The 21,217-nt window shown below is 40.4% G+C and overlaps 1 protein-coding gene across 1 annotated transcript in view; it reads left to right on the forward strand.

Annotated features, from left to right (window-relative positions):
* Positions 1-21,217, forward strand: part of tdrd12 (tudor domain containing 12) — a 192,576-nt gene that overhangs the window by 57,468 nt on the left and 113,891 nt on the right. Inside the window, exons 8-11 of the mRNA XM_059992994.1 lie at positions 487-685; positions 889-1,051; positions 16,603-16,684; positions 20,817-20,876. Coding sequence (XP_059848977.1) covers positions 487-685; positions 889-1,051; positions 16,603-16,684; positions 20,817-20,876 — 504 coding nt within the window. The remainder of the gene's footprint in view (positions 1-486; positions 686-888; positions 1,052-16,602; positions 16,685-20,816; positions 20,877-21,217) is intronic.

Below are 21,217 nucleotides of genomic sequence, written 5' to 3' on the forward strand. Positions count from 1 at the left end.
GTGTCATGATTGTGAATGAAGACTCAGTTTATAACAGTAATAAATTCCAAGGACAGCAAAATGGCACAACACCAAATCCTCGCACTGCCAAAGACCCAGGGTCTGGCTTGATCCCACCACTGATATCTTGAAAAGTAAGGGCATGCAATGAAATGCAGGCCCTGATGAAGCACAGTCCCACAAATGAATCAAGTATTCTGCTGAGATCATCTGAGTATGTCTATTTTACTTTTTGGCACAAAGATCATAGCAATAAATATTAAATATTAGCAAAATGTGGTTTATTTGGGGTCAGACCACAGTAAGATATCTGAATTATTTGCTCAAGCCACCCTTTTTAGGAGGCTGCTGATAGAGACGCTATTGTTCTACTTATTGCGGACAGTTTCAGATGTATCATGATTGCTGAGAATTATTGACAAAGAGCATCCAAAATCTTGAACATTGAGTTTTTGTTTATGACAATGTTCAATTTCCTTTCTGTAGGTGTGTTTGAATGATGATTTAGTTGCAAAAATGTTTGCACGTTACATTTCGCCAAAGAATCAAAACCTTGTAAAAAGCCCAAATTCATCAACATTGTGCATGAAGAATGAATCACCAGTTAAGAAAGCAGTTGGTCATAAACCTTTAGCCCTTTGGTCTGAAGTTTTAGAAATGTCGACAATAACAGAACAAAACCAAGGTGAGATACAGCTCTTGTTCAAATAATTGTTCATAATTTCTGGAATGGGTGCAGGAAATTTTAAATAGTATGAAAATTAGAATGTAAGTTATTTCTAAAGCTGCAAATTGTACAAGCTTGGTAATCAAATTGTCTTCACTAGTCATTTGGCCCCTATCTCTCAGCAGTACTCTGATACTTTGGATTTCCGAACTGTTCTATAGGTTTTTCAGACCAGGAATCAGTTGTCCAATGTTTAAAGGACGAAGATAAAAATGCATCCCCCAAATACGTCAGCAAGATACCCTCATCATTACATAGGAGAAATTCAGTAGAGCCACTCCAATCACTTTTTCTCTCAAAAATGCAATCAGATGAAAATTCGAGGTATGTGATGTGTCTATATATTTATAAATATCCAATTTCTGTCCTTGACAATATAATGATTTCACTGGTGCAAGCTGTTTAAGGTATTTTTCCATAATATTTGTTGGATTGTCATTGTGATGGGCTCTGAAATTGGACAAATGTTATATACTTATATCTGCAAGTTTCCAAGTAGAGAACCTAAAATGTTATACACAAATTTGCACATACCCATGTAGAGAACCTAAACTTGTTGGTACTTGCAAATAGCAATGTTGACAGGTACATATAGAACTACCAGTATTTTCCCATAAAATCTTGCAAAATTATGTCTGATAATCGCTTCCCTATGTATAGCAATTTCTTTGTTTTAGCTCTATAATCTGTTAGAAATCCTTAAATTTAACACCTACAAAATCTCTTGCTGTGCATCACAGTGGCATTATTATATTTCTTAATTGACATAGCCTCTATTCCCATCTTGGCACCGTGCAGTTCCCATCTGCAACTCTGACAAGATCCTTTCTCTTCCCTTCTTTCTCCTTAGTCATTCTGCATTCCCAAACTAGTGACCACAATGTCCAGGCTGCATGTGTATTTACATATTTATATGCCAATTTCCACTCAGAGCTGTTGGCTATTAAAATGTTTCTATTTTTCTGCTGTTAATAAAACATGGTTAATTGAATAACTAACCTTTTCTTCTATAGCATCCTACAATTTAAAAGTAGCCTACATTTCTGGAAAATACTTTATGAAGCAAAAAAGCCAAGACAAATTGCATTATCAGCATTTTGGCACAGTGAGCTATTTGCTATAGAAGAAATAGCTTTGTAAATTGAAGAGGTGCACCAGTAAGAGTTAATGATGTAAAAGTGAGAATCCGTTATTTTTGTAAATATAATACAGTGTTGATAGTATTACAGAAAATTGCCGGCTCCAGTATGCGCTTGATGTTCTCAAGATATTTGCACTTGCATTCTACAGTGCAGGAAAGTGAAACTCACATCTGACCACCTTTCTCTAGCACTCATCTGTGACATTCTCTAACATTCCTGGAAATAATGCTGCACTACAAGGTTGGTAATTGTGTGGTGTAAATGCATTGTACATCTGAGGAGCTTGCACAGTGGGAGAGTTGGTTTGTGTAAGTGATCTCATAGTTGAGTGGATCTAGTCAGCTATGATCCAGTCTATTATCTCAATTTCTTTTCATTTTTACAAGGTGAATTATCAATTTTACTTCCTGTTTGGTCCTTTATATCCCATGGCTGCTCCCCTCAATAACAAGTTTTTTTTGATATTGTTGGGGGAGGGTGGTAATCAAGCAGAGTGAAAATCACAGCAGTTGGGTCTCTGGTACTAAGTCTGGTTCTGTGGCTCAGAGGAGAAGGGAGGAGAATAGGCGAACAATAGTGTTAAGGAATTCACTGGTCAGTGGGGCAGACAGGAGATTCTGTGGATGAGAACAAGATTCCCAAATAGTATGTTGCCCACCAGGTGCCAGGGTCAGAGTTCTCAAGGATCAAGTCCATATCATTTCTTAAGCTGAGCAGACAGAGGTTATGGTCCACATCAGAACCAATGATATAAGCAGGAAGAGTGATAAGATCGTTAAAATTGAGTTTGGGGAGTTAAGTGCCAAGTTAAAGTACAGACCTTCCAGAGTGTTGACCTCCAGATTGGTATCTGTGCCATATGTCAGGGAGGCCACAAATGGGAAGATAATACAGTTTAACATATGGCTAAGGAGATCATGCAGGAGCGGTTAGCACAGGTTTTTATATCATTAGGCTGTCTTCTAGGGAAGGTTGGAACTATACAAGTGAGGCAATTTGCACCTGAATTGGAGAGTGACTAGTATCCTAGTCAGAAGCCTGTTCAGGGCAGGCATGGGGTAGAAGGGTTTAAACTAGAGCTACAGAGGGCAAGAACCAGAGCGGCTGAGGTGGGTGGGGTAAGTAGATATTAAATCTACATGTCAGGACGGGAATGGAAAGGCAGAGTATGGTGTAACTAATGGTTTGAGTTGCATAAGTTTCAGTGCAAGGAGTATTGTAAATAAGATGCATAAGATGAGCATGGGAAAGTGCATGAAACCTTGTTTTTTGTGGGATAATGAGGGTCCAGTTAAGAAAAAGGAGGTGCATGTCAGATATATGTGGTTAGGATTAAATGAGGCACCTGAGGAGTAGAAGAATTGCAAGAGAACACTAATGAGGAAAATCAGCAAGCCTAAAAGAGTACATGAGTTTGGTCTGGCGGACAAGGTGAACAAGAATTCCAGATATATATTAAAAGCAAAGGGTAAAATTGTTCATCCTGAAGAATAGTGTGGTCATTTATGCTTGGAGCTAAAAGAGATCGGGGGATCTTAAATGAATTTTTTGCATCTGTATTTACTTGGGAGACAGGTACAGGATCTATAGAACTGAGGCAAAAGAGTAGCGAGGTCATGGTCTGTATCCAGATTACAAAAGACGTGGTGCTTGCTGTCTTGAGGCAAATTTGGCTGAATAGATCTCAGGGCTGACGAGGTGTCCCCTCAGACCTTTTGGAAGGCTAATGCAGAAATTGCAGAAATTACCAGAGATATATAAAATGTCTTTAGCCTCAAATGAGGTGATGGAGGATTGAAGGAGAGCAAATGTTGGACTGTTGTTCAAGAAAGGCTCTAGAAGTAAGTCAGGAATTTATAATACAGTGAGCCTGACTTCTGTTATGGTTTAATTATTGAAAGGTATTATAAGGTTCCGTATATACAAGTATTTTGATCGAGGGAGCCTGATTAAAGATAGTCAACGTGGCTTTGTGCATGGTGGATCATGTATATCAAATCTTGTGTTTTCACTGTTACGAAAAAAGGCAGCGCGCAAAAAAGGTAGTGCAGGAAAAAAGGCAGCGCACACGCCGAGCAACCAAGCTCCTCTGCCCGGAACTGCATTCTAGCTGGCGTTGCTTAAACACGTGCCTGTGAGCATCTGTGCTTTATGTCGATTTATTTTGTGCATCCGTTAGCAAAATGAGTTCTAAGGTATCGGAAAAGCCTAAAAGAGCACGTAAGGGTGTTACACTTAGTGTAAAACCAGACATAATAAAGCATTTCGATCATGGTGAACGAAGTAAAGATATACTGAGTTTGTCTAAGGGTTTGTGGAAGTTGACAAAGATGATGTTGAAGAGGTTTTGGCATCCCATGACCAAGAACTGAGAGATGAAGAGCTGATGAAGAGGAAAGGATAACAATTGAAACCAAATGCGGTAGCGAACAGCCTGAAAGAGAAGTCATCCAGGAACTGAACGGGAAGCAATTGCATGAGATTTTTGCTGTGATTGACAATGCTACAATGATTGAAGAAAAGTATGACTTTAATTTTGAAAGGGTATGTAGATTTAGGGCATATTTTCAGGATGGCTTGAGTGCTTACAAAGAACTATATGATAGAAAAATGCGCAAGGCTAAGCAGTCAAGCATACTGTTTTTTTAAGCCTTCCACATCAGCCACAGCAGACAACGAAACTCGACCTTTGACATCGAGGCAGGCAGACACAGAAGAAGGTGACCTGCCTGCCCTGATGGAAACAGACAGCGATGAGAGGACACCCCAGTCTCCTCTACCTACAACCACCCCAACCTCTGACAACTCAGCCTAGCATATCATCATCAGTGTGCTCACTGTCTTCCCAATTCCGGTAAGTGAAACTACACTGTACATACATTATTTCTACTTTATATAGGCTGTGTATTTTTATGTGTTACTTGGTAGCTTCATAGCTTAAAGGTTACTGGAAAGAGTGCTTCTGCCGGGAGCGCTTGCGTCTTGTGTTTCTGCCGGGAGCACTTGCGCCTTGTGTTTCTGCCGGGAGCGCTTGCGCCTTGTGTTTCTGCCGGAAGCGCTTGCGTCTTGTGTTTTTGCCGTGAGTGCTGTCGAGAGCACTTGCGTAAGATTTTTGCTGCAGTGGACAGTGCTGCAATAATTGCAGAAAAGTATTCCTACATTATATAGGCTGTGTATTTTCAGATCATTCCTGCTTTTACTATATGTTACTGTTATTTTATGTTTTACGTGTTATTTGGCATGATTTGGTAGGTTATTTCTTGGGTCCGCGAATACTCAAAAACTTTTCCCATATAAGTAAATGGTAATTGCTTCTTCACTTTACGACATTCCGGTTTACGAACCATTTCATAGGAATGCTCTACCTTTGAATAGCAGGGTAAACCTGTATACTGCCGATGGTCTGTTTTGGTTTCTGCTAAAAGATGAGGGGCTTTGATGTTCAACTTAGAAATTTTGTGTTGGTCAATCAGGATGGTGGAATTGGGAGAAGGTTCTAGAGAGAACTGGGCAGAGTGAGATTTGTGACAGACAGTGTGGTTCACGGATCCTTTATTTGGGGAGCTGCGGAGAGAGCAGGAGGAAAGATGGCTGAGGAGGCCATGGGAAGGAGTGTCCCCCTTGCACAAAGTGCTTTGTGCAGATGAATACCTCCAAGGAGGAGGGCCAATACTCCCAAGAGAACATCCTTTTATTCGAGATGGATTTCGAGCAATGTTTGGAATGTTGTTTGTGCTTTCACGCAGACTGTGGGTTCCCCACATGTGTAAAATGACATTCAAGATGAGCTCCAACTTTATATGCATATTTGGACTGGGTTAACTGAAATAGGCCCTTTTATTTTTATTTTCTTTTGTTTTTCATACTAACTGTTCGATAAAGCTGAAATTTGTAAATATACTTTCTTGTGTTACGAACCCTGTAACTGGGTCACTTACCAGCAAAGATAGAGAGGTCCGTTGAAGTCTGATGATACTATTTTTAACAGTATTTATTAATAAAAAGACACAAAAATAATATCAATGCAAACATACAGATAATATACATCATCAATACTAAATCTAAAAGTGCGGGTATAATAATAATCAGTAAGAAATAAGCTCTATCGTTGTCTAGGGGATAATGAATTGTCCGATGGAAATATAAAGTTTGTTTCAGTTCACACAGGCTACAGCCTTTTGTCGATTGCTAGTGAGATGGTTGGAGAGAGAGAGAAATAGAAAAACTTGCCGGCTTTCCTTGTTACAATCTTTATCCGTATACGTCCTTTAGCGAAGCCGTTTCGTGGAGGACTTGTCATCCAGGCAAGGATGGACACACACACAAGCCCCCACCAGTCTCCTACATTTCTCCTGGTGTGTCTAAAGGGGTTGTTCCCCAGACCCTCTTTTATCCTTACTCACGGGGTCTCAGATGTCAATCAGGTTGGGATGATGCAATCCCTCAACCAGCCCACTCTGGTCATCCTCTGAGCAGTACAGTACTCAATACACAATTCCATCTCCAAGAGACAATAGCCATTATCAGGAGTTTTGTTTTCGCTGAGGCCAGGACACATTCCAAAACCTTGTGGATTCTCTCTCATTTCCTGGGTCCCAGACCCGAATTAATAGCGATCTTGCGATTCTCAAAAAGGAGGGGGCGACTTTGTACCCTTCAGCCCCTCAGAGTTGTGGGACATTCGTAACACTTTACAATTTTATGCAGTGTGCAATCTGTTATTTCTTGCCGACTGACAATTGTGTATGGGCAGTATTTACATAGTACTCGCTCAAATCAAGGTTTGTACACTACATCCACAATTTTCTCGATTTTCCTTTCTCCATCCTGCTTATTATTTCTTCAAAGAATTCCAACAGATCAGTCAAGGAAGATTTTCCCCTGAGGAAACCATGTTGGCTGAGGCCTATTTTATCATGTGCCTCCAGCTACCCTGAAACCACATCCTTAACAATCAACTCCAACATCTTAACAACCACAGAGTTCAGACTAACTGGCCTAGAACTAGACTAACTTCTTGGAGTGATATTTACAATTTTCTTGTCTTCCAGAACCATGCCAGAGTCTATTGATTCTTGAAAGATTATTAATAATGTATCCACAATCTGTTCAGCCACCCCTTTCAGAACCCTGGGGCGTAGTCCATCTGGTCCAGGTGGTTTATCAAACTTCAGACCTTTCAATTTCCCAACCACTTTCTCCCTAGTAATGGCAACATCAGTCACTTCTGCCCCCGATATTCTTGAACTTTCAACATACTTTTAGTGTCTTCCACAGTGAAGACTGATGCAAAATACTTCTTCAGTTCTCCACCATTTTCTTCTCTCCCATTACTACATCTCTAGTGGTCTGAATTTTACGCTCACTTCTCTTTTTACTCTTTATACGTCTGAAGAAACCTTCGATCTTAATATTATTGGCTAGCTTACCTTCATATTCTATTTTTTCTCTCTTGTGTATGTGGTCTGGTTACACAACAATGCTATTAATAAAAACACTGGAGAGGGGAGCTAAGTTTCATGGTTCTTTACTGGCAGAATCCGAACTCTCCACACATGAACAGATCAATATGTGCCTAATAGCGCTTGCTTAATATGTGCTTAATAGATTCCAACATAAAGTAGTCCCTTATTATACTGTTGGCTATATAGTACACTCCTCCCCTTTTATTAGTGTATCAACTGTTTGTTTTACTGGGGCACTATGCTAAACAAATATGTTTACCCTGAACAGACAAATGCCTACCATTTGTTTATTTAGTAACGTAATAATATCAAATTATAACAAGCCTTTTATTTTACTTTCGGTCTAAGACCCATTTATAACTCAAGTATCTGGTGGGGTCTTCTCTGCCTCTCCGGGTAATATCTGTCAATAAATTTGTTTGTTTTAATACAGATTTCCATATAAAAGCCATGAAAAGTTGACCTCTGAGCATAGGGAGTTAAAAAGATGTGCGCCTCCAACTTGTTAAGAGTTCTAGGCAGCAGATCAACTCCATATAATGAAGACTCCTCTGTGCAGCTGTCCTAGATATATATGCATCTTTGCACTATCACTTGTCTTCCTTACCCATATCCCATTTGTTCCAGCTGAGTTAATTACACAGCCAATCTTTGTGTTCTCCTTAGATTCCAAATAGGTAGCCTGATCTTTATGATGCCATTTCTTATCGTAATGTAACTTTCCACCTTCTTTTTGTGCTTCATATCTTTGTGCTGGTGATTCAGCAGGAGTGCTGGGAAAATGCTCAGGAGAAGACGGAGATGCTGATCTTTTTGGAGATTTAAGCTTATTGAGAGTTCACAGATCTTCTATTATCTGTTCATCTGTTAAGTAATTTAACTGCGCAGGTGCAGGTTTTCGTCTTTTGTCTATTGAGACTTAATGAACAGGGTCATTAATTCTCCTCAATTTCCTAGTCATTATTGGCTTTACCTCCATAGTGAGTTCCATTGTTAGCCTATCATTCTCAATCATCTTTTTCTTCTAACTCAATCTTTTTATCTTCAGATTCCTTCACTATTGCTTTCTTCTCATCAATATAATTCCTTTCCACTTGTTCAGTCTCCAGTTGCAGAAAAAGCTCTGCGTTTTGTATTCTTTCCTTATATTGTTGATCTAGTTTCTTCATCCTTTTCTAATACTCCTGCAAAGTGCCTTCTTGTAACTGCTGTAGCTGTCTTTTGAGAGATGGCAATTTTTCCTGGTATATCTGCTGTTTTACTTCCAGGTAGTCTTCATCATCCTGCTTATTGGCAATATCTGTCTCCTTCACATCCTCTGTATCTTCATCTGAGTCGCAGCTACAGATACTGCGTTCGTCCTCATCGTCGACGCTGTCTAGCGCCTCCTCGTCGTCGTAATAGTTGACAATGGGTGAAAGGAGAGCTGCAGACATCTTCCCTGCCGAGCTGCTCTCCTTTGTTGACACATCTAGTGCCTTGATGATGTGCCAATCCAACTGGATTTTCCTGAGCCATTCATGTCCTAGCAACGGTGATCCTCCATCTTTCAGTACATAGAGGTTCAGCTGCTGTGTTTTGTCTCCGTAGGTCACTGTCACTTTAATTTTACCTTTGGTATGCACTTTCTGTCCTGTGTAAGTCTTCAGCAGTAGTTTAGTTCATTTCAGAGGTATGTGAGAAAACAGTTGTTTGTAGTTGTGTACAGAGATCACTGTTAAAGTTGAGCCTGTGTCCAGTTCCATTTTCAGTCTCACGCCTGCCACTTGTGGAGTGATCCTTATTACTCTTCGATCATCTGTCTCTTTCATGCTGTGAAATTGCAGACAAGACATTACACTTTTGTCTGAGTCGTTTTCATCACAACTGTTTTCTTACATTTTGTATACATTGTTGGGTTTTCCTTTCTGGGGTTTCTTGTTTCTCTGTATTTTGTCCTTTTTCTGCTGTTTACTAGCTTTGCATACTCTGCCAGTACGGCCCTGTTTGCCACAGTTCCTGTATTCTTTCTCTTTAAACCAACAGTCATCAGGGACATGTGACATGTTCCCACAATGGTTACATTTCTTTCCTTCATTTCTGTTCAGTGACATTTTATTGGTAGCATATTCCAGAGATTTTTGTTGTATCTCTGAAGCACCCCGTGCTGCTGTTTCAGTTGATATTGCAATGTTTAGTGCTTTCTCGAATACAAGGTCTCTTTGACACAGAAGCTACTTCTGTGTGGTTTCACAGTGCATGCCACACACTAACCTGTTCCTCAATGCGTCCAGTAGACCAGCTCCCGATGTTCTCAGCACAGTATTCAGAAATACTTTCATTTTTGCTCTGATTCTGTTTGTGAAATTTAAATCTTTCAGAAATGACCAGTGGTTTGGGGTTTAAATGCTGTTGGAGAGTGTCTACTATTCACTTGAACGTTTTGTCAGCTGGCTTTTCAGGGGTTAACAAGCTCTGCAGAAGCCCGTATGTTTTTGCTCCCATAATACTGAGTAAGACGCTGGCTTTCTTGTCATCATTAATATGGTTAGCCTCACAATATAACTCCACTCTCTCAATGTAAGTTGCCCAGTCTACAATGCCACTATCAAATGCTGTAATGGTTCCAATCATCACCATCTTTGTTATGTTAATTTAGCCCTGTTTTCCCCTTGTTTTCTTTTTGACTCACGTGTCCTTCTTACTAGCGCCATGAGCACACTCCCTCTAGATGTGTGTGTCACTCCATTTTATTTCCCTTCTGGGGCAGGCAGACCCTCAGCCCCTGGGGGTCCATGCCAGCTATGGTCTCGCCTAGACATGCTGCAGCTCTGACTGTGTCTCTTGGTCTTCTGTGCTCCTGCTTCCTTTCAGACTCGCGGCCTCGATCTGCCTCCTTCTCCCACTCCTTGGCTCGTTCCTTGCGCTCTTCCTCTGAGTGTCGTTATCAACGAAAACCCGGCATTCTGATAAGATGTAGGGTCATTAACCTGGTCATCAATTTGTTGTGTATGTGGCCTGGTTACACAACAATGCTATTAACAAAAACACTGGAGATGGGAGCTAAGTTTCATGGTTCTTCACTGACAGAATCCAAATTCGAAACACACTTACAGATGAATACGTGCCTAATAGTGCATGCTTTGTATACAGCTTATAGCGCATTCAACGACGTGTTACTAATGCATAAAGTAGTCCCTTATTATACTGTAGGCTATATGGTACATCTCTTTATGACTTTTTAGTTGCCTTCTGTTGGTTTTTAAAAGCTTATCAATCTTCAAACTTCCCACTAATTTTTCCTGTATTATATGTCCTCTTTTTGGCTTTTATGTTGACTTTGACTTCCCTTGTCAGCTGCAGTTGTGTTTTCCTGCGGGAGGATAGGCGGGTGACAGGGGACGCGCTCAGACCAAAGGCTTGAGATGTGTCAATTTTAATGAGTGTTGTGAACAAAGCGGATGAGCTTAGAGTGTGGATCAGTACTTGGAGATATGATGTGTTGGCCATTACAGAGACTTGGATGGCTCAGGGACTGGATTAGTTACTACTTAGTGCCAGGTTTCAGATGTTTCAGAAAGGACAGGGAGGGAGGTAAAAGAGGTTGGGGTATGGCACGGTTGATCAGAGATAGTGTCACAGCTGCATAAAAGGTGGGCACCATGGAGGGATTGTCTACTGAGTCTCTGTGGGTGGAGGTTAGGAACAGGAAGGGGTCAATAACTTGGTGTTTTTTATAGGCTGCCCAATAGTAACAGAGATATCAAGGAGCAGATGGGGAAACAGATCCTGGAAAGGTGTAATAATAACAGAGTTTTTGTGATAGGAGATTTTAATTTCCCAAATATCGATTAGCATCTCCCTAGAGCAAGGGGTTCAGATGGGGTGGAGTTTGTTAGGTGTGTTCAGGAAGTAGATGACACAGTATGTAGATAAGCCTGCAAGAGGAGAGACTGTACTTGATTTGGTACTGGGAAATGAATCTGGTCAGATGTCAAATCTCTCAGTGGGAGAGCATTTTGGAGATAGTGATTATAATTCTATCTCCTTTACAATAGCATTGGAGAGAGATAGGAAAAGAAAGTTAGAAAAGTGTTTAATTGGAGTAAGGGGAATTTTGAGGCTATCAGGCAGGAAATTGCAGGCTTAAATTGGAAACAGATGTTCTCAGGGGAAAGAACATAAGAAATGTGGCAAATATTGAGGTGATATTTGTGCAGAGTTCTGTACAGGCACATTCCAATGAGACAGGGAAGTTATGGTAGGGTAAAGGAACCATGGTGTACACAGGCTGTAATAAATCTAATCAAGAAGAAAAGAAAAGCCTACAAAAGGTTCAGAGAGCTAGGTAACGTTAGAGATCTAGAAGATTATAAGGCTGCTTGGAAGGAGCTTAAGAAGGAAATTAGGAGAGCCAGAAGGGGCCATGAGAAGACCTTGGCAGGCAAAATTAAGGAAAATCCCAAGGCATACTACAAGTTTGTGAAGAGCAAGAGGATAAGACATGAAAGAATAGGACCTATCAGGTGTGGTAGTGGGAAAGCGGGTATGGAACCGGAGGACATAACAGAGGTGCTTAATGAATACTTCAGTATTCACTATGGAAAAGGATCTTACTGATTGTAGTGATGACTTGCAGCAGACTGAAAAGCTTGAGCATGTAGATATTCAGAAAGAGGATGTGCTGGAGCTTTTGGAAAGCATCAAGTTGAATAAGTCGCTGGGGCCGGATGAAATGTACCCCAGGCTACTCTGGGAGGCAAGGGAGGAGATTGCTCAGCCTCAGGTGATGATCTTTGCATCATCAGTAGGGACTGGAGAGGTTCCGGAGGAATGGAGGGTTGCGGATGTTGTTCCTTTATTCAAGGAAGGTAATAGAGATAGCCCAGGAAGTTATAGACCAGTGAGTCTTACCTCAATGGTTGGTAAGTTGATGGAGAAAAACCTGAGAGGCAGGATTTATGTACATTTGGAGAGGTATATTATGATTATGAGAGTTCAACATGGCTTTGTAAGGGGTAGATTGTGCCTTACGAGTCTGATTGAATTTTTTGAGAATGTGACTGAACACATTGATGAAGGAAGAGCAGTAGATGTAGTATGGATTTCAGCAAGGCATTTGATAAGGTACCCCATGCAAGGCTTATTGAGAAAGTAAGGAGGCATGGGATCCAAGGGGACATTGCTTTGTGGATCCAGAACTGGCTTGCCCACAGAAGGCAAAGAGTGGTTGTAGACGGGTCATTTTCTGCATGGAGGTGGGTCACCAGTGGAGTGCCTCAGGGATCTGTTCTGGGACTGTTACTCTTCATGATTTTTATAAATGACCTGGATGATGAAGTGGAGGGATGGGTTAGTAAGTTTGCTGATGACACAAAGGTTGGAGGTGTTGTGGATAGTGTGGAGTGCTGTCAGAGGTTACAGCAGGACATTGATAAGATACAAAACTGGGCTGAGAAGTGGCAGATGGAGTTCAATCCAGATAAGGGTGATGGTTTATTTTGGTAAGTCAAATATAATGGCAGAATATAGTATTAATTGTAAGACTCTTGTAGAATGGAGGATCAGAGGGATCTTGGGGTCTGAGTCCATAGGACTCTCAAAGCAGCTGCACGATTTGACTCTGTGGTTAAGAAGGTGTATGGTGTGTTGGCCTTCATGAATTGTGGAATTGAATTTAGGAGCCACGAGGTAATGTTGCAGCTGGTCAGACCCCACTTGGAGTACTGTGCTCAGTTCTGGTCGCCTCACTACAGGAAGGATGTGGAAGCCAAAAGGGTGCAGCGGAGATTTACAAGGATGTTGCATGGATTGAGGAGCATGCCTTATGAGAATAGGTGGAGTGAACTTGGCCTTTTCTCTTTGGAGCGAAGGAGGATGGGAGTTGACCTGATAGAGGTGTATAAGATGATGAGAGGCATTGATCATGTGGATAGTCAGAGGTTTTTTCCCAGGGCTGAAATGGTTTCCACAAGAGGACACAGGTTTAAGGTGCTGGGGAGTAGGTACAGAGATGTCGGGTAAGTTTTTTACTCAGAGTGGTGAGTTCATAGAATTGGCTGCCGGCAACAGTGGTGGAGGCGGATACGATGGGGTCTTTTAAGAGGCTTTTAGATAGGTACGTGGTGCTTAGTAAAATAGAGGGCTATAAGTAAGCCTAGTAATTTCTGAGGTAGTGACATGTTCGGCACAACTTTGTGGACCAAAGGACCTGTGTTGTGCTGTAGGTTTGTTATATTTCTATGTTTCTAGGACAAGCCCATGAATGGTAGGGCACTGGGGAGTGTGGTAGAACAAAGGGATCTGGGAATACAAATCCTTTAACGAGGCATCACAGGTAGATTGGGTTATAAAGTGACCTTTTGAAACATTGGCCTTCATAATTCAGAATATTGAGTATAGGAGTTGGGATGTTATTTTGAAGTTGTGCAAGACATTTGTGAAGCTGAATTTGGAGCATTGTGTGCAGTTCTGTTCACCTACCTTCAGCTTGGAAGAGTACAGAGAAAATTTACAAGAATGTTGCTGAGACATGAGGACCTGAGCTCTGGTGAAGGATGAATAATATCAAAGAAGATACTAAAAGCTTTTTTAAGTATATAAAGAGTGAAAGAGAAGGGGGTAGATATAGGACCAATACAAAATGACTCTAGAGATATTGTAATGAGAGATGCAGAGATGACAGAGGAACCGAATGTGTAATTTGCATCAGTCTTCACAGTGGAAGATGTCTGCAGTATACCAGACATTCAAGAGTGTCAGGGAGGTGAAGTCTGTGCAGTGAAAGTTATGACTGAGAAGGTGGTCAGGAAACTTAATGATCTGAGGGTGGATAAATCTCCTGGACCTGATAGAATGCACCCTCGTGTTCTGAAGGAAGTAGCTAGAGAGATTACAGAGGCATTAATGATGATCTTTCAAGTATCGATAGATTCTGGCATTGTACTGGATGGCTGGAAAATTGCAAGTGTTTACTCCACCATTTAAGAAGGGTGGGAGACAGCAGAAAGGAAACTATAGACATGTTAGCCTGACATCAGTGGTTGGTAAGTTGTTGGAATTGATTGTTAGGGATGAGATTATGGAGTACCTGAAGGCACATGACAAGATAGGCCAAAGCCAGCATGGGCTCCTGAAAGGGAGATCCTGTCTGACAAAACTGCTGCAATTCTTGGAGGAAATTATAAGCAGGGTAGACAAAGGAGATGTAGTAAATGTGGTGTACTTGGATTTTCAGAAGGCCTTTGACGAGGTGTCGCACATGAGGCTGCTTAGCCAGATAAGAGCCCATAGAATTACAGGGAAATTACTAGCATGGGTGGAACATTGGCTGGTCAGCAGAAAACAGGGATTGGGAATAAAGGGATCCTATTCTGGCTGGCTGCTGGTTGCTAGTGGAGTTCCACAGGGGTCAGTGTTGGGACTGCTGCTTTTTACGATGTATGTCAATGATTTGGAATATGAGATTAATGGATTTGTGGCTAAATTTGCTGATGGTGCAAAGATAGGTGGAGGAGTGGGTATTGTTGAGGAAACAAAGAAACTTAGATAGTTTGGGGAATGGGCAAAGAAGTGGCAAATGAAATACAATGCTGGAAAGTGTATGGTCGTGTACTTTGGTGAAAGAAATAAACGGGAAGACTTATTTAGATGGGGAGAGAATTCAAAATGCAGAGATGCAAAGGAACTTGGGAGTCCTTGTGCAAAATACCCTAAAGGTTAACCTCTAGGCTGAGTTGGTTGTGAAGAAGGTGAATGCAATGTTGGCATTTGTTTCTTGAGGTATAGAATATAAGAGCAGGGATGTGATGTTGAGCCTCTATAAGGCACTCATGAGACCACACTTGGAGTATTGTGTGCAGTTTTGGGCTCCTTATTTTAGAAAGTATTTACTGACTTTGGAAAGGCTTCAGAGAAGATTCACGAGAATGATTCCAGGAATGAAAAGGTTACCATATGAGGAATGTCTGGCAGCTCATGGACTGTATTACCTGGAGTTCAGGAGAATGAGTGGGGATCTCATAAAAACATTTTAAATGTTAAAAGGCCTGAACAGATCAGATATAGAAAAGTTATTTCCAATAGTAGGGGATTCTAGGACAAGAGAGCATGACTTCAGGATTGAAGGACCTCCACTTAGAACAGAGATGTGGAGAAATTACTTCAGTCAGAGGGTGGTAAATGTGTGGAGTTTGTTGCCATAAGCTGCTGTGGAGGTCAAGTCATTGGGTGTATTTAAGGCAGAGATAGATAGGTTCTTGATTAGCCAGGGCATCAAAGGGTATGAGATGAAAGCAGGGGAGTGGGGATAACTGGAAGAATTGGATCAGCCTGTGACTGAATGGTGGAGCAGACTTGATGGGCTGAGTGGCCTACTTCTGCTCCTATATTTTATAGTCTAAGTTGTGTCTTTATTCTCTGGAGCGTAGAAGAATGAGGGCGGATTGGATAGAGGTATACAAAATCAAGAGTGGTATAAATAAGGTAAGGGCAAGCATGTTTATTCTATTGAGCTTGGCTGAAACTAGAACTAGAGGCCTTAGGATAAGGATGAAAGGTGAAATATTTACGGGTAACCTGAGGGGGAAGTTCACTCATAGGAACAAAATGCCAACTAAAGTGATAGATGCATGTTCAGTGGCAATATGTAGGTACATAGCTGAGAAAAGTGTGATGGGCTGTGGTCTGGGTGATAAGATTAGGCAGAAAAGCACGTTGGCATGGACTAGAAGGGCCAAAAGGGTATGTTTCTGTGCTGTAGTGGTCTATGACTCTATTAGTGCCTTGATGACCTTTTTTCATTAAGACATATGCAAAGAGGAGTATCATAAGAAATTCAGCACATGTGTCTGATTGTTTGTAAAGCCAGGTTAAAAACTGGAAATTCTGGAATTATGTTTTTGTATCATTCAAAATTTTTCTATTCAAAACTAATATTAATTTTAGTTTTTCTTCTCTTACTTTCAATGTTTTCCTACATTTTGGAAACAAAAGCTACTCTTAGTTTTTATTTAGTACTGATTTTTAAGGTACTAGTCTCAAGTCGATATTTCAATAACCTGTTGATTACTCTTCCAACACTCCAAATAATTTTCAATATCTCCTTTCAAATCTGTTACAGAAAATGATCCACTAGCTTTCATCATTTCCTCTCAATAAAGTTTTTCACCAGTTTTTCACTCTTTCTGGCATTCCTAAATGAAAGAAACACAAGCTGTCTTTAATATTCCACTTCATGTTTAGTGAATAATTTTGTAGATTGTGTTATTTTGTTTTATTTTCATTGTAGTATTGACCTCCGTAATGACACGTATAAAAGCCAGATCCCATCCACATCAACTCAGATGAGCAATGAAAAGTCAGCATCTACAAGTTAAGTATTTGCTATTGTAATATAATTTTATTGAAAATCTTGTAAAATAGACTTCATTTTGAATGTTCTTCTGTTGAGTTTTAAGGAGTTCTGAGCTCTAAATTGCAAGTCGTAAATTTATCCTTGCTACAAGGTAAATGCATTAGCACAACAGGAACATTGAGTACCACAGAATTAGAGTGGGGAAAATTAATTGGGGTTTTGGCTCCTAAAAGTACTACTGCAGTCGACTTTGAAAATAACCACATGTCAAAATTGTGCTCTGTAATGATTTTAAAAAAGAGATTAAGCTTGCTATAAGACATAGGAGCAGAATTAGGTCATTTGGCCTGTTGAGTCTGCTCCGCCATTCAATCCTGACTGATCCTTTTTCTCCCCTCCTCAGCCCCATTCCCTGGCCTTCTCCCCGTAATGTTTGATGCCGTGTCCAATCAAGAACCTATCAAGCTCTGCCTTAAATACACCCAATGACCTGTCCTCCACAGCTGCCTGTAGCAATAAATCCCTCGTTCACCACCTTCTGGCTAAAGAAATTTCTCAGCATCTCTATTTTAAATGGATGCCCCTCTATCTTGAGGCTGTGCCCTCTTGTCCACGTCACTACCATGGGGAACATCCTTTTCACATGTACTCTGTCTTGGTCTTTCAACATTCGTAAGGTTTCAATGCGTTCCCCACTCATCCTTCTAAATTCCAGCTAGCTCACACCCAGAGCCATCAAATGTTCATCGCACCGTTTCATTCCCGGAATCATCCTTGTGAACCTCATCTGAACCCTCTGCAGTGCCAGTGCATCTTTACTTAGATGATCCCAAAGCTGATCACAGTACTCAAGGTAAGATGTCACCACTGCCTTATCAAGCCACAGCATCAAATCCCTGCTCTTATGTTCTAGATCTCTTGAAATGAATGCTAACATTGCATTTGCCTTCCTCACCAACAACTCCACCTGCAAGTTGATCTTTAGGGCTTCCTGTACAAGGAGCCCCAAGTCCCTTTGCAACTCAGATTTTTGGATTTTCTCCCCATTTAGAAAATAGTCTGCACATTTATTACTGCTACCAAAGTGCATGGCTATGCTTTTTCCAACATTGTATTTCAAATGCCACTCTCTTGCCCATTCTCCTAATCTACCCAAGACCTTCTGCAGCCTACATGTTTCCTCAACACTACCCGCCCCTCCACTAATCTTCATATCACCTGCAAACTTGGCAACAAAGCTATCTAGTCCACCACCTAAATCATTGAAATACAGCATAAAAAGAAGTGGTCCCAACACCGACCCCTGCGGAACACCACTAGTTACTGGTAGCCAACTAGAAAAGGATTCTTTTATTCCCACTTGCTGCCAATCACCCATTGCCCTAACCATGCCAGCAGCTTTCCTGTAATCCCATGGGCTCTTAACTTGGCAAGCAGCCTCATGTATGGCACCTTGTCAAAGAACTTCTGAAAGTCCAAATATACAATATCCACTGCATCCATTTTATCCCTCCAACTTGTAGTCTCTTCAAAGAGTACCAACAGTTTTGTCAGGCAAGATTTTCCCTTAAGGAAGCCATGCTGACTTTGTACTATCTTGTCCTGTATCACCAAGTACTACATAACCTCATCCTTAATTGACTCCAATATCTTCGCAACTTCTGAGATCAAGATAACTGGTCTATAATTTCCTTTCTGCTGCCATCCCCCTTTCTTAAAGAGTGTAGTGATATTTGCAATTTTCCAGTCCTCTGGCACCTAGCCAGAGTCCATTTATTTTTATAATATCGTTAATAATGTCTCCACTATTTCTACTGCTACCTCTTTCATAACCCGAGGGTGCAGTTCATCTGGTCTGGGTGACTTATGTACCCTTGGGTCTTTCAACGTTTTGAGCACTTTCTCCCTTGTAATAGTGTACGCTCACTTCTCTTCCCTCACACCCTTCAACATCTGGCACACTGTTAGTGTCTTCCACAGTGAAGACAAATGCAAAATACTTATTTAGTTTATCTGCCATCTCTTTGGCACCCGTTATTATTTCTCTGGCCTCATTTTCTAGCGGGCCTATATACACTCTCTACTCTCTTTTATTACAAGTATTCTACATACTTGTAAAAGCTTTTTCTATCCACTTTGATATTCTTTACCAGCTTGCTTTCATATTTTATTTTTTCCCTCCTCCTGATTCTTTCAGTTGTACTCTCTTTAGGGTTTTAAAAGCTTCCCAATCCTTTTTCTTCCCACTATTTTTTGATTTGTTTTATGCCCTCTCTTCTGACTTCCCTTGTCAGCCACTGTTGTACTATTTTGCAATTTGAGTACTACTTTGTTTTTGGAATACATCTATCCTGCACCTTTCTTATTTTTCCCAGACCTCAAGCTATTACTGCTCTTCTGTCATCCCTGCCAGCATCTCCTTCCAATTTACTTTCACCAATTGCTCTCTCATACCACCGTAAATTCCTTTACTCCACTGAAATACTGCTACGTCAGGCTTTACTTCTCCCTATCAAGTTTCAAGTTGAACTCAAATCATATTGTGATCACAGCCTTTTAAGGGTTTTTTTACTTTAAGCTTCCTAATTACCTCCGGTTCATTACATAACACCCAATCCAGTATAGCTGATCCCCTTAGTAGGTTCAATGACGAACTGCTCTAAAAAGCCATCTCGTAGGCATTCAACAAACTCACTCTCCTGAGATCTATTTCCAACCTGATTTTTCCTATCGAACTACATGTTGAAATCTCCCATGACTATCATAACATAGCCCTTTTGACGTGCCTTTTTTATTTCCTGTTGTAATCTGTTGTCCACATCCCAGCCATTGTTGGGAGGCCTGTATATAACTGCCATCAGGATCCTTTTATCCTTGCAATTTCTTAACTCAACCCACAAGGGTTCAAGATCTTCCAATCTTACCAACAGAGCCATGCCACCCCCTCTGCCTACCTTCCTGTCCTTCCAATACAGCATGTAACCTTGAATATTTAGCTCCCAATTACAACTGTCCTTTAGCCACAATTCAATGATGCCACAACATTAAACCTGGTAATCTGTAATAGTGCAACAAGATCATCCACCTTATTTCTTATACTCAGTGCACTGAGATATAACACTTTGAGTACTGTATTTGCTACCCTTTTTGATTCTGCAGCCCTACTGCACTGATACTCTGCTGACTGCAATTTTGTCAAAGACCTTCTGAAAGTCCAAATATGCAACATCCTCTGTATCGCTTTTATCTCTCCAATTTGTAGTCTCCTCAAAGAGTTCCAACAAGTTTGTAAGACAAAATTTTCTCTTAAGGAAACCATGCTGACTTTGTCCTATCTTGTCTTGTGTCACCAAGTATTCCATAACCTCATCCTTAACAATTGAATCCAACATCTTCCCAATCACTGAGGTCAAGCTAACTGATCTATAATATCCTTTCTGCTGCCTTCCCCCTTTCCTAAAGAGTGGAGTGACATTTACCTGTACTTTACTCACCCAATCTCCATATTTATATTCCCCCCTCTCCTGATGAAATCAAAAATGTATCTCCAAATGGATAGTCATGCCACAGGATGGACTAAGATATTTGAGTAACCATTACACTTTTGTTGTATGCTTCTTAGACAAGAGGAAACAAGGAAGTGAATTGGTTTGAGATTTGGGTTGGGGTTAGGGAAATGGGTCTTGTCATTATTTGCTACTGTTTTATTTAAAACAGTATGCTGAAATATTATAAGTACATTGGTTATATTAACAACAACACACACAAAATGCTGGTGGAACACAGCCGGCCAGGCAGCATCTATAGGGAGAAGCGCTGTTGACGTTTCGAGCCGAGACCCTTCGTCAGAACATTGGTTATATTCTCTATTCATGCATCTATTATTTTTGATTAAAAGAAATAAATACAGAGATTTTATAAAAGTGTGTGAAAAATATTAAATATGTTCATTTTGTTGCATAAATGCATTAAAATTTAATGTATCATTCTTGTAAATTCTCTATTTTCTATATATGCTAATAAAATAACTAAAATAAAAGGGATGGAATCATTAACCTTTACTCTCCAAAGGTGTTGCCTGGTGTGATTCTACTTCATTGTTTTCATATCTATTCTTCCCATTATCAGCATGTATACAATTGTTTTACAGACTTTTACAGTTTCTGAACCCAGATCCATTGAACACAGAAGTACTTCATCCACAACAGGTAACCTAATTATCCACATTCACTAAAATTTTATTTTATTAAATTTATTGAGATATTTGGTAAGCATGTGTCATGTAGTGGAGTACTAATGTGATGTCAGTGTTCAAGGATAATGATTATAACCTGGTAAGTTGAATATTCATAACTGAATATTAAAATCATGTTTGTATGTTGTTTGAAGGAGAATTTTTTTCTTTATCCTCTCTTGTCTCACCCTTCTCACCTACTACTTTAAAATTCTGCATATATGTTTTGTGTAATCTCAAGACTGTCATAGCAACATTTCTTTCAGGGAATAAACTGTTTAAATGGATGTTTCTGTTTTGAGGCCTGATTCCTTT

Source organism: Hypanus sabinus, chromosome 17 (genome assembly GCF_030144855.1).
Source record: "Hypanus sabinus isolate sHypSab1 chromosome 17, sHypSab1.hap1, whole genome shotgun sequence".
In the NCBI taxonomy this organism is placed as follows: Eukaryota; Metazoa; Chordata; class Chondrichthyes; order Myliobatiformes; family Dasyatidae; genus Hypanus; species Hypanus sabinus.